The sequence below is a fragment of the Suncus etruscus genome, chromosome 14 (assembly GCF_024139225.1).
Source record: "Suncus etruscus isolate mSunEtr1 chromosome 14, mSunEtr1.pri.cur, whole genome shotgun sequence".
Classification (NCBI taxonomy): domain Eukaryota; kingdom Metazoa; phylum Chordata; class Mammalia; order Eulipotyphla; family Soricidae; genus Suncus; species Suncus etruscus.
Genome location: NC_064861.1, coordinates 82,628,444 through 82,644,246, shown reverse-complemented (window position 1 = coordinate 82,644,246; position 15,803 = coordinate 82,628,444). Strand labels below are relative to the sequence as shown.

Genomic DNA, 15,803 nt, shown 5'->3' with positions numbered 1-15,803 from the left:
TCACTCTGCTAGTGGCTTGCAGCCAGCCAGCCACCTGGTAACACAGTCTTCCAAAGGAGCCAGAAATTGCAGCATTACTAGGTTTACCCACTTTTTGAAAAGTATTGTTATCAAGTCTTCAGAAGGAAAGGATAATGTTAGCATGGCTGGAGTCAGACACTGTGGGCTGCTTCAGGGAGTCAAGTCAGACTCAATAACAGGAGCCCAACTCTTTCTAGGTGGGACAACAAAGTGTCACTGGACTACATTTTCCAGAGTCCCTTGTAGGTCACGATGGCATTTCTGCAGGGAGGACCAGCCTGTTCTGTCCATCTTGAACCTCTGTCAGCAAATCGGTGAGTATGTGGTCCAGAGGATCATGGGGTAAAGGGGGAAGAACTGCCTGCCATGTTTGGTCCTGCTGGTAGAATCCCAAGTCTGCTCTGAGGAGCTATCCTGCCATGCCAAGTTACAGTTTAGGACAATCATGGATGCCATGTGATCTTCCAGGGGGTTGAGTCAGAACTGAGCAAATGACCTGGTTTCTTGTCTCAAGCCAGAAAGAAAAAGCTGAGTTGTAGCTTGGTGGCAGAGTATGTGCTTTATGTGTGTGAGGCCCTAGGTTGGATCCCTGGCACCAGCTAAAGAAAACTGTATCAAGGGGACAGTGTTGCTCCTTCTGAATCACGGAGCCAGGCCCAGAGGGGAGCTCTGCTGGGCTACGGTGATCAATCCTTCTCAGGTTTCATATGTCCCCTTGAGTGAAGCTCTGGGTCACCAGCAGCCTTTAGCTTCCTAATTGACAAATTGCGCTTTTAGGAGTTGGCAGAAAAACAGGGGAAAACAGTGAGTGGCCTGTCAAGTGAATAGATGGGGTATCTGGCTGGCCCTGTGCTACAGGCTCGCTCATGTACATCCCTATGTGCTGAAGACTCTCCCTGGGTTGGTGGCCTGCATATTCTCACCCACACAGGGACAGCCCTGCTGCCCTCATGCACACACACACACAGGCTTCCCTGGGTGTGCCAACTTTGCACCAGGCATTGCGACATGTTTGAGAGGGATCCTCTTGGAATGTTCCACATTATGAGTTGATCGACTGCATTTACAGGGCTGACATGTCTGGTCACGGGTCACTTATAAATTTTTTTGTTTTTTTGTTTTGGGGTCACACCCGGTGATGCTCAGGAGTTACTCCTGGCTCTGCGCTCAGAGATTAACACTGGCAGGCTAGGGGGACCATATAGGATGGCAGGAATTGAACGAGGGTCTATCCTGGGTTGGATAGACATACAAGACAAATGCCCTACCGCTGTTCTATCTCTCGGCCCCTCACCTATAAATCTGAGGTGATCCACAAGACAGGTTCTCTCTACAGGGTTCCTAAATAATCTCTGTGCTTATGTTTTATTTTTATTTTTTTTGTTTTTGTTTTTGAGCCACACCCGGTGATGCTCAGGGGTTACTCCTGGCTATGTACCCAGAAGTCGATCCTGGCTTGGGGGGACCATATAGGACGCCAGGGGATTGAACCGAAGTCCGTCCTAGGCTAGCGCTGGCAAGGCAGACATCTTACCTCTAGCGCCACCATGCCAGCCCCAATGTTTTGTTTTTATCTTGGGGTTTCACCCAGCAGACTACTCCTGGTCCAGTGCTCAGGGGTTGTTCTATTGCTCAGAGGACTGGCCATCTGGTGCTGTAGATGAAACCCAGGACTCCTGCATGCAAAGCAAGTGGCCCACCCTCCTCAAAGCTCCCTAAGTTGGATACAAAGCAGGCATAATGGAAGCCAGAGGCTCATGGTGAGGCAAAGTCCGAGACTGAAGTGGAAATAGAGGTGTGGGTCAAGGGCAACTGAGCAGCAGGAAAGGCCTGGACGAAGCCTGCTAGGGAAACTTGGCAAAACTTGGAACCCAGCTGTAAACTGAGATTTTAAAATAAACCAACCAGGCTCAAATCTGGGCAGAGCTAGAGCAGAGCCAGTCAGTGTTCAGAGGGGAATACACACCACAGCCCAGCACCCTGTGGACAGGGATCGGGGTCAGGGACAGAGACACAAGGTTTACTAGCATCCTCCTGAGACTCTGCCACCTTGTACAAGTGTGGACCAGGAAACAGAAGGGTGATGGAGGATGCACATTAGGGAGCCTCAGTTTTCATCTGTAAAATGGGATGATTCAACTCCCTGGTGCATGAGAGGATCTATGCATGAGCACGGATCACACTGGCAGGTGACACAGGCTCACAATGAAGAGTTCAACCACTTCCTGTCTGAAGGGGCAGAGCTTGGAGGGAGGAGGAAGGACAGATTCACAAGGGGCCCCAGAACAAAGGGATGTGCTGGCGGATAGGAGAAATTCCAACAGAAATCTGCAAAAGACAACAAGAAGGGGCCAACAAGAAGTGATAGCACAGCGGTAGGGCATTTGCCTCGCATGTGGCAGATCTAGGACGGACCTTTGTTTGATCCTTCAGCATCCCATGAGGTCTCCCGTGCCAGGAGTGATTTCTGAGCACATAGCCAGGAGTAACCCCTGAGCATCACAGGGAGTGACCCAAAAAGCAAAAAAAAAAAAAAAAAAAAGTTCAAACAGTGGCCTTCATCGTACAATGTGAAACTAGAACTTGTAGGACCCAGGATTGGGCAGTTTTTAGACTATATATTCAAGGCATGGTTCACATGAAGGAAAAACCCCAGGAATTCAGGGGTGGAGCAATAGTATAGCTGGTAGGGCGCTTGACTTGCATTCAATGACTTGAGTTAAATCCCTGGCATCCCATATGATTCCCCAACAAATACTACCAGAAAGGATTCCTGAGTGCAGTTAGAAGTAAGCCCTCCTAGACAGACAACCAATTAATCTTTGATAAAGGAGTAAGAAAAGTCTCTTCAACAAGTGGTGCTGGGATAACTGGTTAGCCACATGGAAAAAAGCAAAATTGACCTCTACCTAGCACTATGCACAAAGGTCAAATCCAAATAGATTCATGACCTTGATATCAGATCCAGAACCATACAGTATATAAAAGAACACCCCATGACATTGAGACCAAAGGCATCTTCAAGGAGGAAACAGCATTGTCCAAACAAGTGAAAGCGGACATAGACAGATGGGACTATATTAAGCTGAGAAGCTTCTGCACCTCAAAGGAAATAGTGACTAGGATACAAAGGACACTAGAGAATGAGAGAAACTATTTACCCAATACCCATCAGATCAGGGGCTAATATCTAATATATACAAGGTACTGAGAGAACTTAACAAGAACAAAATCTAACCCCATCAAAAAAATGGGGAGAAGAAAAAAACAGATAATTCCTCAAAGAAGAACTACAAATGGCCAAAAGACACATAAAAAATGCTCTACAGGGGCTGGAGAGATAGCATGGAGGTAAGGCATTTGCCTTTCATGCAGAAGGTCATTGGTTCGAATCCCAGCATCCCATATGGTCCTCTGAGCCTGCTAGGAGCGATTTCTGAGCATAGATCCAGGAGTAACCCCTGAGCAATGCTGGGTGTGACCCAAAAAACCAAAAAAAAAAAAAAAAAAAAAGCTCTACATCACTAATCATAAAGGAGATGCAAATCAAAACAACAATGAGGCACCATCTCAAGCCACAGAGACTGGCACACATCATAAAGAATAAGAACAATAAGTGCTGGTGGGGATGTGAGGAGAAAGAACTCTCATTCACTGCTCATCGGACTGCCGTCTCATCCAGCCTTTCTGGAGAACAATATGGAGATTCCTCAAAAACTGGAAATTGAGGGACCAGAGTGGCGGTGCAGCGATAAGGCTTTTGCCTTGCACACATCTGACCTAGGATGGACGGCAGTTTGATCCCCGGGGTCCCATATGGTCCCCCAAGCCAGGAGTGATTTCTGAGCTTATAGCCAGGAATAACCCCGGAGCATCACCGAGTATGGCCCCAAACAACCAACCAATAACCAACCAAACAAACAAACAATAAACAAAAATCTGGAAATTGAGTTCCCATATGATCCAGCAATACCACTCCCAGGGATTTACCCTAGGAACACAAAAAAAACAATACAAAAATGTCTTCTGCACACTTTTATTCAGAATCTGGAAACAACCCACATATCTGATAAGAGTGGCTAAAGAGACTGTGGTACAAATACACAATGGAGGGCCCGGAGAGATAGCACAGCGGTGTTTGCCTTGCAAGCAGCTGATCCAGAACCAAAGGTGGTTGGTTTGAATCCCGGTGTCCCATATGGTCCCCCGTGCCTGCCAGGAGCTATTTCTGAGCAGATAGCCAGGAGTAACCCCTGAGCACCGCCAGGTGTGGCCCAAAAACCAAAAAGAAAAAAAAAAAAGAAAAAGAAAAACCAAAAAAAACCAAATACTGGGGCCGGGTGGTGGCGCTAGAGGTAAGGTGCGCTAGCCTTGGACGGACCGCAGTTCGATCCCCCGGTGTCCCAGATGGTCCCCCAAGCCAGGAGCAACTTCTGAGCGCATAGCCAGGAGTAACCCCTGAGCGTTACTGGGTGTGGCCAAACAAAACAAAACAAAAACAAACACAAATACAATGGAGTACTACGCAGCTGTCATGAAAATGAAATCATGAAATTTTCCTATACATGGACAGACATGGAAACTATTATGCTGAGTGAAATAACTCAGAGGGAGAAAGACATAGACTAGTCTCACTCATATGAGATTTAAGAAAAATAAAAGACATTATTGTAATAATACCCAGAGACTATAGAAATGAAGGCTGAAAGGAAGCTTACCACAAAGAGTGATGAGTTCAGTTAGAGAAATAGCTACACTGACAACTATCATGATAATGGTAGTGAGCGGGGCCGGGAAGGTGGCGCTAGAGGTAAGGTGTCTGCCTTGCAAGCGCTAGCATAGGACGGACCGCGGTTCGATCCCCCGGCGTCCCATATGGTGCCCCCAAGCCAGGAGTGACTTCTGAGCGCATAGCCAGGAGTAACCCCTGAGCATCAAACGGGTGTGGCCCAAAAACCAAAAAAAAAAAAAAAATAGATAATGGTAGTGAGCAAGAGAAATAGAATGTTTGTTTTGAATACAGGCAGGAGGTGGGGGGAGGGAATGCAGGGGCTTTGGTGGTGGGAAGGTTGCACTGGTGAAGAAAGGTGCTTTTTTTTTTTTGTTTTTTTGTTTTTTTTTTTGGTTTTTGGGTCATACCCAGTGGCGCTCAGGGGTAACTCCTGGCTCTATTCTCAGAAATAGCTCCTGGCAGGCTTGGGGGACCATATGGGATGCCAGGATTCGAACCACGATCCTTCTGCATGCAAGGCAAATGCCCTACCTTCATGCTATTTCTCCGGCCCCAAGGGTGATTTTTTATAACTGTAACCTAACTACTACAAAAATGTTTGTAATCATGATGCTTAAATAAAGATATTAATTAAAAAAAAAAAAAGAAGTAAGTCCTGAGCAGTGGTGAGTATGGCCCCAAAACTAAACAATCCTGACCTGGTTCAAATGAAAACCCTTTTTCATTTTGCAAAAGACTCCATTAAGAATATGAAAAGAGGGGGCCGGAGAGATAGCATGGGGGTAAAGCGTTTGCCTTTCATGCAGGAGGTCATCGGTTCGAATCCCGGCATCCCATATGGTCCCCCGTGCCTGCCAGGAGCAATTTCTGAGCCTGGAGCCAGGAATAACCCCTGAGCACTGCCGGGTGTGACCCAAAAACCACAAAAAAAAAAAAAAAAAAAAAAAAAAAAAAGAATATGAAAAGAGGGGCCGGGAAGGTGGCGCTAGAGTTAAGGTGTCTGCCTTGCAAGCGCTAGCGTAGGACGGACCGCGGTTCGATCCCCCGGTGTCCCATATGGTCCCCCCAAGCCAGGAGCGATTTCTGAGCGCATAGCCAGGAGTAACCCCTGAGCGTCAAACGGGTGTGGCCCAAAAATCAAAAAAAAAAAAAAAAAAAGAATATGAAAAGATTAGAGAGAGAGTGATGGTACAGTGAAGTACAGTAGAAGTGCTTGCCTTGCACATGACAGACCCATGTTCCAAATCTGACCCCCTGAGCCTTGGCGGGAGAAGTCACTGAGCATGAAGCCAGGAGTAAGGCTTGAACCACGCCAGATATGGTTCCGAAACAAAACAAAAATGACTGAATAAAAGGAAAGAAAGTGACATCACCAAAATGGAGAAGAGCATGGATAGCCTAATCCTTCACCCCCTAGGAAAGGGATGGGAAAGGCACAGAAATGCTGCAGAGATGGGCAGAGTGTTTGGGGAGCACTCACTCTCAGTGAAGCTCAACCGAACAGAGTGGGTCAATGGGTCAGTGCTTGGAGACTAGTTATACTGGTAGAGTATGGGGAGGCGTGTGGGAGCATTTTGAGCTCCTGGGGCCTCCCTCCCTCCCTCCCTCCCTCCCTCCCTCTCTCTCTCTCTCTCTCTCTCTCTCTCTCTCTCTCTCTCTCTCTCTCTCTCTCTCCCTCCCTCCCTCCCTCCCTCTCTCTCTCTCTCTCTCTCTCTCTCTCTCTCTCTCTCTCTCTCTCTCTCTCTTGGTTTTTGGGCCACACCCAGTGGTGCTCAGGGGTTACTCCTGGCTATCTGCTCAGAAATAGCTCCTGGCAGGCACGGGGGACCATATGGGACACCGGGATTCAAACCCAAACCCTAACCCTAACCCTAACCCTAACCCTAACCTTTGGTCCTGGATTGGCTGCTTGCAAGGCAAACACCGCTGTGCTATCTCTCAGGGCCCTCCTTCTCTCTTAACACACTTGTTTCAACAGTACATGACAAATAGGCAGCACATGATTCTTTTCACCTAGCATAGAGAACTCACACAAACATCTGGGCATCATAGACAGGCAACTAATGGAACAGCAGACGGAGAAGGCATGTGGCAAGGCTGAATGCACAAAGCCATCAACATGTTCGTCACCACGGCCATCATCACCTCACACTTACTTCTCTGTGTGTGTGTGTGTTACATATCCAGCAGTGCCATATGGGATGCCCGCTCAGCTGCATGCAAGGTAAACACCAGAGCTGCTATATTATCGCTCTGATCCTCACTTATAATTTTTTTTTTTTTTTTTTTTTTTGGTTTTTGGGCCACACCCGGTGACGCTCAGGGGTTACTCCTGGCTATGTGCTCAGAAGTCGCTCCTGGCTTGGGGGACCATATGGGACACCGGGGGATCGAACCACGGTCCGTCCTAGGCTAGCGCAGGCAAGGCAGGCACCTTACCTCTAGCGCCACCGCCCGGCCCAGATCCTCACTTATAATTTTTTTGGGGGCAAAAATGTGCAGTAGCTGCATTACAGATCTCACAAGCAAAATCTAGTAGATCTTCTAAGTAGATATGGAGCCAATGACGCACAGATGTTAAGTCAGCAACATCGAATGATTAACTTGTAGTCACCAAGCTGTACAGCATGTCCCTGAGTAGTTTTGGTGAGAAAATGCTGAACACAAACATAGTACCTGAGGCTTCACTTCCGTCAAACGTCAGTTCACTTAACACTAAGTTTCTGAGAACCTAGTGACGACATCAGGTGAGGATCCACACGCGAGGATCTACACTTTGTAACGGAAAGTTTGGCTCTTCTGAACCACTTCTCTCCCCTTTTCTCTCTGTGTGTGTGTGTGTGTGTGTGTGTGTGTGTGTGTGTGTGTATGTGTATGTGTGTGTGTGAAATTCTGCAAATGTAATACCACCTAGTTAACTGAAATTGATTTCACTTGGCATACTGCCATCTAGGTCCATCTATGTTGTAGCAAATGGCAGGACTGGTTTTTTTTTTTTTTTGGTTTTTGGGCCACACCCGTTTGACGCTCAGAGGTTACTCCTGGCTATGTGCTCAGAAATCGCCCCTGGCTTGGGGGGACCATATGGGACGCCGGGGGATCGAACCGCGGTCCTTCCTTGGCTAGCGCTTGCAAGGCAGACACCTTACCTCCAGCGCCACCTACCCGGCCCCAGGACTGGTTTTTTTTTTTATTTTAATAACTGGATAATATGATTGTATATTTGTATATGATATATAACAGACATCGTAATGATGAATTTATGCAGATTCTATGGTCCTTTCAACCAACAACAGGAACTATGGTACTATTATCCTTCAAGGGCCAAAAGGTAAGAAACAAAAGGTGACTCTTCTGTGCCATGGACTACAACTGACCAAAAGAGAGGGGTTGACCATTGGTGCACAGACAACCTGGCAGAAGTGGAAGGATGCTACTGAGGAGGAAGCTCACTCAAAGGGAGACACCCTGTCTGAGTCATTCTATAGGACACCTGTGCAGTAATAAAGGGGTGCAGAACAGATGTGTGGCGCTGTTTTGATGATGAACAGATGGAGGCTAGGAATGAACAGTGGGCAGGGTACAAGAGGGAGTTTTGGAGGAGCTTGATGAAGGTTCCAGAAGTCCATACACAGAAGTGCACCGAGGCACTGCACACGATTGCCAGGGGACTTCTGTGCAAGTATCTTGCTCTGAAATCACATTAAGCTCTGTAAGACGTCAGGCCTGGGGAAGGCTGGCCTAGGGGCTTGGGTACTCTTCAGAACCCTTATTATGTAGAGATTTTAGTAACTTACTGTGGATCTGTAATTATTAAAAAATGAAAGTTTTTGGGGGAGGTGGTTGGGAAAGCTCAAAACAAAACAACAAAACAAAAGCAAACAACCAAAAAACCCAATAATGAATAAAACCCAAATAAAAGTTCAGAACTGGTAATAAAGGGGGTTAGAGAGACACAGCAAAATTTTGGGAAAAAGAAAAAGCTTCCTGGAGTTTAGAGTAAAATCATCCCCACTACCTCTGTCTTTGGGTGCCTGCTTGGTGCCAACTGTCATTTCCCTGTTGCCAACTGCCCAACTCAAACGCCTCCACACCATTTTGCTTAGCCACCCCCCCATTCCCCCCCACCCAAGGCCTTGGTTCTGGAGTCGCTCCCTCTTCTTTCTGGTAAACTCCTACCAATTTCTCAAAGCTCTGATCAAATATCACCTGTTCTAAGCAGCCAGCCTTGACCTCTTAAGGGTGCTCAACAAAGTGCATCCCAGTCAGCAGCACCAACAATGGAAATTCCTGGTAAGTATCCCCAACTTATCTCCAGGCCCCAGCACATAAGATGCTCAGGAATTCCATGATGGAGGAGAGCCGAATGGTGGCTATGGGTAGGTCCATTTCCCAACCAGCAGGACAGGCTTAGAATCAAACTGTGGGTTGGTGTGGCGTCCTGGGCTGGGAGCTGGGCCCAGGAATCCTTCCATGAAATATGTGGTCAGGGATTTCCTATGTGCAAGACTCTGTGCCCTATGACAGTGACAAAAAGCAGAACTGGGAGACGAGATCTTCATGTGCATCCCCCCTCCCCATGCCTGCTAAAAGAATGAGGACATGGACAGCCTGACACGTGGCCTGCATGGGGCCAGAGACGTGGATATGTAAGGCAACGTGGCCTCAAGGAAGCAGGGACAGATATGGGGGACAGAAGAAGATTCCCTACCCCCTACTGAGACTGAGTGGGGGTGAGTCAGGCTGGGGGATGGGGAGGAGACGGAGAGAGGCCGTGGGGGGAGGAGGGAGAGTGAGGCCCAGGATCTGGCCTGAAGCCAGGGGAGTGGGGGACTCCCCAAGACAGGGATCCAGGAGGGGGATGGGCAGGAACAGGGTGGAAGGTGGAAGGCACCGAGGGCTTGAGTTCATCCCGAGGAACATCCTCCCATGGTTGGTGCCTCAACGACACTTATGCCACAAGAAAAGCCAAGGGTGAGCCCAGTGCAGACCAGCCCAGACACAGCCATTCTCCCTCAGGCACAACCAGTACCTACGAGTCCCTGGGGAAGTGTGCATACTGCAGGGAAGGAGGTGCCCCAGCTTTTATCCCAGTCCTGAATTTGAAAAGAGGGAAGAAGTCTGACCTTTCTGGGGATGGCTTGTATCTGGCGTAGGTAGCTGAGCCGGGGGTGGAGAAGCTCCCAGAAGGCTGCCGGTAGGGAGGGACTTTGTCGCCCCCTGCTGGTGATGCTGTGTAAGGGGTTTCTGGGAAGCTGACAGGCCTGGAAGGAGAAAAGCAGGGGGGGTCAGTGGCAGGGACAGAAGCAGAGAGGACAGGCCCTGTCACATCCCACCGTGGGTCTGTAGAAAGGGTAGCTGGAAACCACACAGCCCCCCCCTCAAGGACAAGACATTCTCCTGCTGATTGCACCCCTCCATTTCTTAGAAAAGGTTCTTTCTTTGTCTTCCAGTATAGAAGAGGTTCGACAGAACACTTGGGAGGCAAATGCCATCATCATGAACTAGAATGGGGACAACAGCTCCCACACCCCACCATCACAGCCTCTCCTCCTCCTGCTTTCCGCCTCCCCCAATAGGGAATCTCTCACCTAAATTTTGTGCTTATCAGTGCCTGGATCTTTTTAAAAATAGCTTTAATCCTACATGCTAGGCTGGATCTCCACCCTCAGACTCTGAGCTCCCAGCACTGGGCCTCTCACTCACACGAGAGCTCGTAATAGAAAGGAGAGAAGGAAGGGAGGAAAGCGTGAGCCAATAGGACTAGAGGGAACCGAGCAAGACTGAAACAGGCAGACACTAGGAAACAGGGGAGGAGAGGGAAGAGCGGGTAGGACAGGAGGGAGACGGAGGGTGGTGGTGGTGCTAGAGGGCCTGGGGGGTCCTTACCTCTTGCTGTGCAGGGACTGGGACTCCCGGAAGGGGACCATGGGGTTCTGCTTCGGGGGCCGGTTCAGGGATTGGGCATGGCCGGGGGTGACGGGAGTGGTCCACTTGGAGGCTGGTAGAGAGTTGTGGGATGCGGGCCCGCTCCACTGCCAGGGAGCGTTGCTGCGGTAGGGGGGCCGGCCCCCCAGAGTCAAGCTCTCCGGCTCAGTCCTGGGCTCCGAGGTATTCATGTCGTAAGTCTCTGGCCAGCCCCTGGGGAGAGATTAGGTGACTCAGAGATCACAGCGGAGGGGAAGGTTGTGTCTCAACTGTCAGGCAGGGCCTAATCGATGTTGGTCTGAAACTTGGCAGCTCCGGGTCTTCAACCTGGTTGGGGCTCAGCAGCCCAGTCACCTTCTCTCCCTTCGCCTAGTGAGGCTGACCGCTGCCCTCCTGGACTGCCTTGGGCCCTTCCCGACTCGGGAAGGGGCAGACGCCTTCCAGATCAAAGGATAGTATCTGCCTTGTTCCAAAGAAGCTCAGAGGCAGCTGAAGAGGAGCAGGTGACCTACTTTGCAGGGTGGTTAAAGGAAAAAAACACACACACACACACACACACAAAAACACACGCACAAAAACCCTATGAAACCCAGAGCCTTGAAATAGATGCAGGAGGGCCTGTGACTCCCTCTGAGGGGTTGGCGCACACATCAGAACTCCAGGCTTGTGGTGGCAGTGGTGGCTGTATGTAGCTCAAGAGGGGGCCGGGGAGCCGAGCAGGGTCCAAGCTCTGGGATCTACCTCCTGTCCCCAGAACTGGATGGGCCTGGAGCCCCACCTGTCTCCACCCAGCCATCCTCCAAGGTACTTCTGTGCCGTGGAGCTGAGGAAAATTTTAGCATCACCTGAAGGGACCTTGGGACCTCGTGGCCATGAACCCAGCAGGGGGGCCAAGGTGTCCTTGGATGGCAGAGGGCAGGAGTGATAGTAGAACAGGTAGGGTGTTCGTCTTGTACGTGGCTGACTCAGATTTGATTCTGACATCCCATAAAGTTTTCTGAGTTCTGTCAGGAGTGATTCCTGAATGCAGAGACAGGAGTAAACCCTGAGCACTGCCAGTCATAGCCCCAAAACAAAAGTTAAACAAACAAACAAAAACTGGGCTGGAGAGAAAGCACAGTGGTAGGGCGTTTGCCTTGCATGCAGCCAGATGGTGGTTCGAATCCTGGCATCCCATATAGTTCTGTGTATGCTGGGAGCGACTTCTGAGTACAGTCAGGAGTAACCCCTGAGCACTACTGGGTGTGACCCAAAAAACCCGCCAAAACAAAAAACAATAAACAAAAAGACTGAGGGGCTGAAAAGATAAAATGGAGGTAGAGCATTTGCCTTTCATACAGAGGGATGGTGGTTCAAATCCCGGCATCCCGTATGGTCCCTGGAGCCTGCCAGGAGCAATTTCTGAGCAAAGAGCCAGGAGTAACCCTTGAGCACTGCTGGGTGTGAACCCCCCCCCAAAAAAAAAAAAAAAAAGAAAGAAAAAGAAAACTAAGCGGGAGGGACACAGGTTGCATCACTAGGGCAGGAGTGTGGCCAGAACTGAATCAGTGGGCAACATCTCAGAAGGTAGGAGGTAAGAAACAAGATGGAGTTCTGACAGGGCTCTGCCTACGGGAGGGAATATAGGTCCCAGTCTCAACTCGCCAATACCATGGGCTGTGTGGCTGCCCCACGCTGATATCTCGCTCTCCTAGAGGAGGCCCTGTGACTGAGGGGCTGAGCTCACACCCTGGCTTCAGGTGACCAAACCAGGTCTCGTAGAACCCCACTGCCTGGACAGGGGGGTTCGGTGCAGGCCAGACAGAAGCTGAGCAGCAGTTCTGCGAGTCTTGTGGACTCACGGGGAAAGGATAGATTCTTAGGTGAGGCGCTGCTTTCGTGTTTCATTTGTTTTGGGGTCATACCCAATGGTGCTCAGGTGCCCTATGTGGTCGTTCATGTGCTAAAGCAGATGCCCCCTCTTCTGTCCTTCCCCTCTTCTCTGCCCTCATGAGCTGAGGAAATGGGTGAAGGGGAGCCCTGAGGGCTATGAGTCTCCACATGTGTTTCAGTGCAGTGTGGTGGGTTTTCCAGTGGAAACTGGGGTCGGGAGCCTACCTCAGGGACCGTGGAGATTTGGGGAGATGGTGCACCCCGGAGTGCAGATACCCACCCCAGAGTCCCACTCACAGTAAGCATCCCTGGTGCCCTCAAGCCCTCACCTGCGGGGTGTGCCGTCGTCAAAGGGCGGGATGATGACCACCTTGACGGTGACAGATGTGCGCAGCAGGTCGATCATTTGGTCATGCGTCAGCGTGACCACGGCCACTTTGCAAATCTCCACCAGGCGGCTACCCTGTCGGAGGCCAGCCTGCCAGGCAAAGCCGTAGTCCTCCACCTCGGCCACGGTGCCGTCGTACTTCACGTGGAAGCCCAGCTGCCCCAGCCCATTCCGCCGCAGTGTCATGTCCACTGTCTCCCAGCCGTTGGTCATCACCTGTGGGCAAGTGGCAGGGGTTGGGCTCAGAGGCTGCCACCCTGCCTCAGCACAGCATGCTGGACCTCTGTCCTCACCTTCTCTTCCTGGTGGGAGCCTACCTTCTGGCCCCACTGTGGAGGGTGGGCTCTGTGACCTGTGCTCTGGGACCGAGCACTGAGCTATGAGTGTACTTGCTGTGTCGCTAGGGCTGGGCCATTTAGCTGCCCTAGTGAGACCCTCCATAGGCCTTTCCCTGGGCTCCAGCCCCCACAAGTACATGACACATGATGACTGTCTGAAGCTGTCCTATGCAGCAGGGGGACAGACACCCTCTAAGTCACCATCAGAGCCAACAGTGACTCTGGTGAAAGGGGCTGAGAAGCTACCGAGTAGCCCTGGGAGCTTCCTTAGGGTCCCAGCTGAAGGCTGGAGGCCACATGGACACTTGTTTTTAGTGAACACTCTGCTCTGTTTGTGGGGGATCCCTCTCTTCCTGGTCCTCCCTCACAAAGCACTGCAGAGAGCAGGAGCCCCACCCAAAATCCCAGTCTTAGGCAGGCTGTGCAAGCTCCCCCTTTCCTGGGAAGAGATGAACCACACATGCGATGGCCCATACAACAGCTTCTGTCCCATCTTCAGAGAAATGTGCCATGGGGGGGGGGGGGGTCATTCCTTGGCTTGTACCAGGCTGTTGTCTCTCACCTCCACTCCCAGTGATATGGACCTGCCTGTGATAGCCACCTGGAGCAGTCACATGTTCTACATAACCAGGGACACACAGAGTATGAGTCTACTATGGGCAGTGGGAAAGGAGGGTTTTGGGAAAGGTGGGAACTGTCCTGAAACGGTCCCTCCAACCCATCTGTGGGTGGGAGTGAGACTCGAACTGGGGCAGCCTAGGCTTGCTTGGACCCCACAGAACTGAGACTTCCTGCCCTTTCCTTTCCTTTTCGGTAATTTCAGAGCCCAACTTGTTTACACAACAATAAGGAATTAGTGTCAATTGTTTATGTACAGCAGTGACAGTGATTCTCAGTCTACTGTAGAAGGGATTATTTACAGATGGAGAGACAGGATGTGCTGAAGTATCAGGGCCGTGGGGAGCCGCACACCCTGGGCTCTCTGCTGCAAGCTGGGTTCTCAGCTGTGAGCTGGAGCAGGCCCCGGCCCACTCTGCACATGGTGCAAACCTTCCCACACTAGAAAGTGGAAGAAACAACTGGGCTGAGAGCTAAGTCTGGTGTTATGTGCCTCAGAAGAGGATGTCTACTGCCTTCAGCCAAACCAGCTACTTCTGCTCTGGGATTCTGTCATCATCTTCTTCCCTTTGAAGGTATCAACTGAATATACAGACCACAACTCTCTAGACTAGAGCCCTGACCTGCTGATGGGGAGGGTTAGAGGTTAGCCTAAACCCCACAGGGGCAGGACTGCTAACCCTGTCGATCATCTCTTCTTTAGTGCTTGGGCCACACCTGGTGGTGCTCAGGGCTTACTCCTGGTTCCTTGCTTGGGACCCCAGGATCTAACTGGGCTCGGCCATATACACAGCAATCACTTTACCCACTGTACTATTGTCCCAGCCTTTCCTCCTACCCATTTACTAAGATGTCGCTCCCCTCTCCAGGATTTCTGTTTTGGATTTGGGGTGGTGGTGGATCACACCAGTGGTGCTCAGGGGTTACTCCTGGCTCTGTGCTCAGAAATCATTCCTGGCAGGCTCAGGGGACCATATGGAATGCAAAGATTTGAACCACCCATCTGTCCTGAGTTGGCTGAGTGCAAGGCAAATGCCCTACCACTGTGCTACCTCTGTACTACCTTCTCTGGCCCCCAAGGATTTCTTCTTTATGTAGGGGCTGAGGAGGGGGATAAGCCCAGTTTTTTTAGGGGTTAAAAAGGCAACTTTCAGGGGCCGGGAAGGTGGCGCTAGAGGTAAGGTGTCTGCCTTACAAGCGCTAGCCAAGGAATGGACCGCGGTTCGATCCCCCGGCGTCCCATATGGTCCCCCCAAGCCAGGGGCGATTTCTGAGCACATTGCCAGGAGTAACCCCTGAGCGTCAAATGGGTGTGGCCCAAAAACCAAAAAAAAAAAAAAGAAAAAAAAAAAAAAGAAAAAGGCAACTTTCATAGATGCACCATCACCTTGCTGGATACCGAATTTCTCAGTTTCAGCAGCTGGGTGTGGACACTTGGGTTTTGGCCAAACCAGACAGGAGCATGAGTGATGGAACCAAGGGCTCACACTCAGATAAATGTTTGTAACTGCTGTGGAAAGAAAAGGCAACCACAACTACGTTGTCATCTCCTGTTGGGAACAGATTGAACAGAGTGGCTCCAATGGTCACATCTTATTCTAAGACAGGAAGATGGAAGAGAAGGTGTGTGAACTGGGCAGGAGAAGGCACATACAGAGGCGTTTATGCGGAGTCCAGAGAACCCACCTGCTATTGGTGTCTGGACACAAAAGAGCTAAGATCTGGGACATGGCATGTCCTCAGCTGTGAGCACTTTCACGTGGGCTCCAGTGTGCTGGGCCAGCAACTGGGATGCCTGTGGCTGGCAGAACCATCTGCTCAATGTGCCTCTACCTGGCTATATCAACCACCTGCACCAGAGCAGCCCCAGAAAGCCCCTGGGGGGCTCACCAAAGGTCACAGCAAG

General features: G+C 50.4%; 1 protein-coding gene across 1 annotated transcript in view; it reads right to left on the bottom strand.

Moving 5' to 3' along the window:
• SIPA1L3 (signal induced proliferation associated 1 like 3) overlaps positions 1–15,803 on the bottom strand; it is a 141,709-nt gene that overhangs the window by 39,593 nt on the left and 86,313 nt on the right. Inside the window, exons 9-11 of the mRNA XM_049786559.1 lie at positions 12,883–13,157; positions 10,643–10,894; positions 9,880–10,017 (exon numbers count right to left, since the gene is read on the bottom strand). Coding sequence (XP_049642516.1) covers positions 9,880–10,017; positions 10,643–10,894; positions 12,883–13,157 — 665 coding nt within the window. The remainder of the gene's footprint in view (positions 1–9,879; positions 10,018–10,642; positions 10,895–12,882; positions 13,158–15,803) is intronic.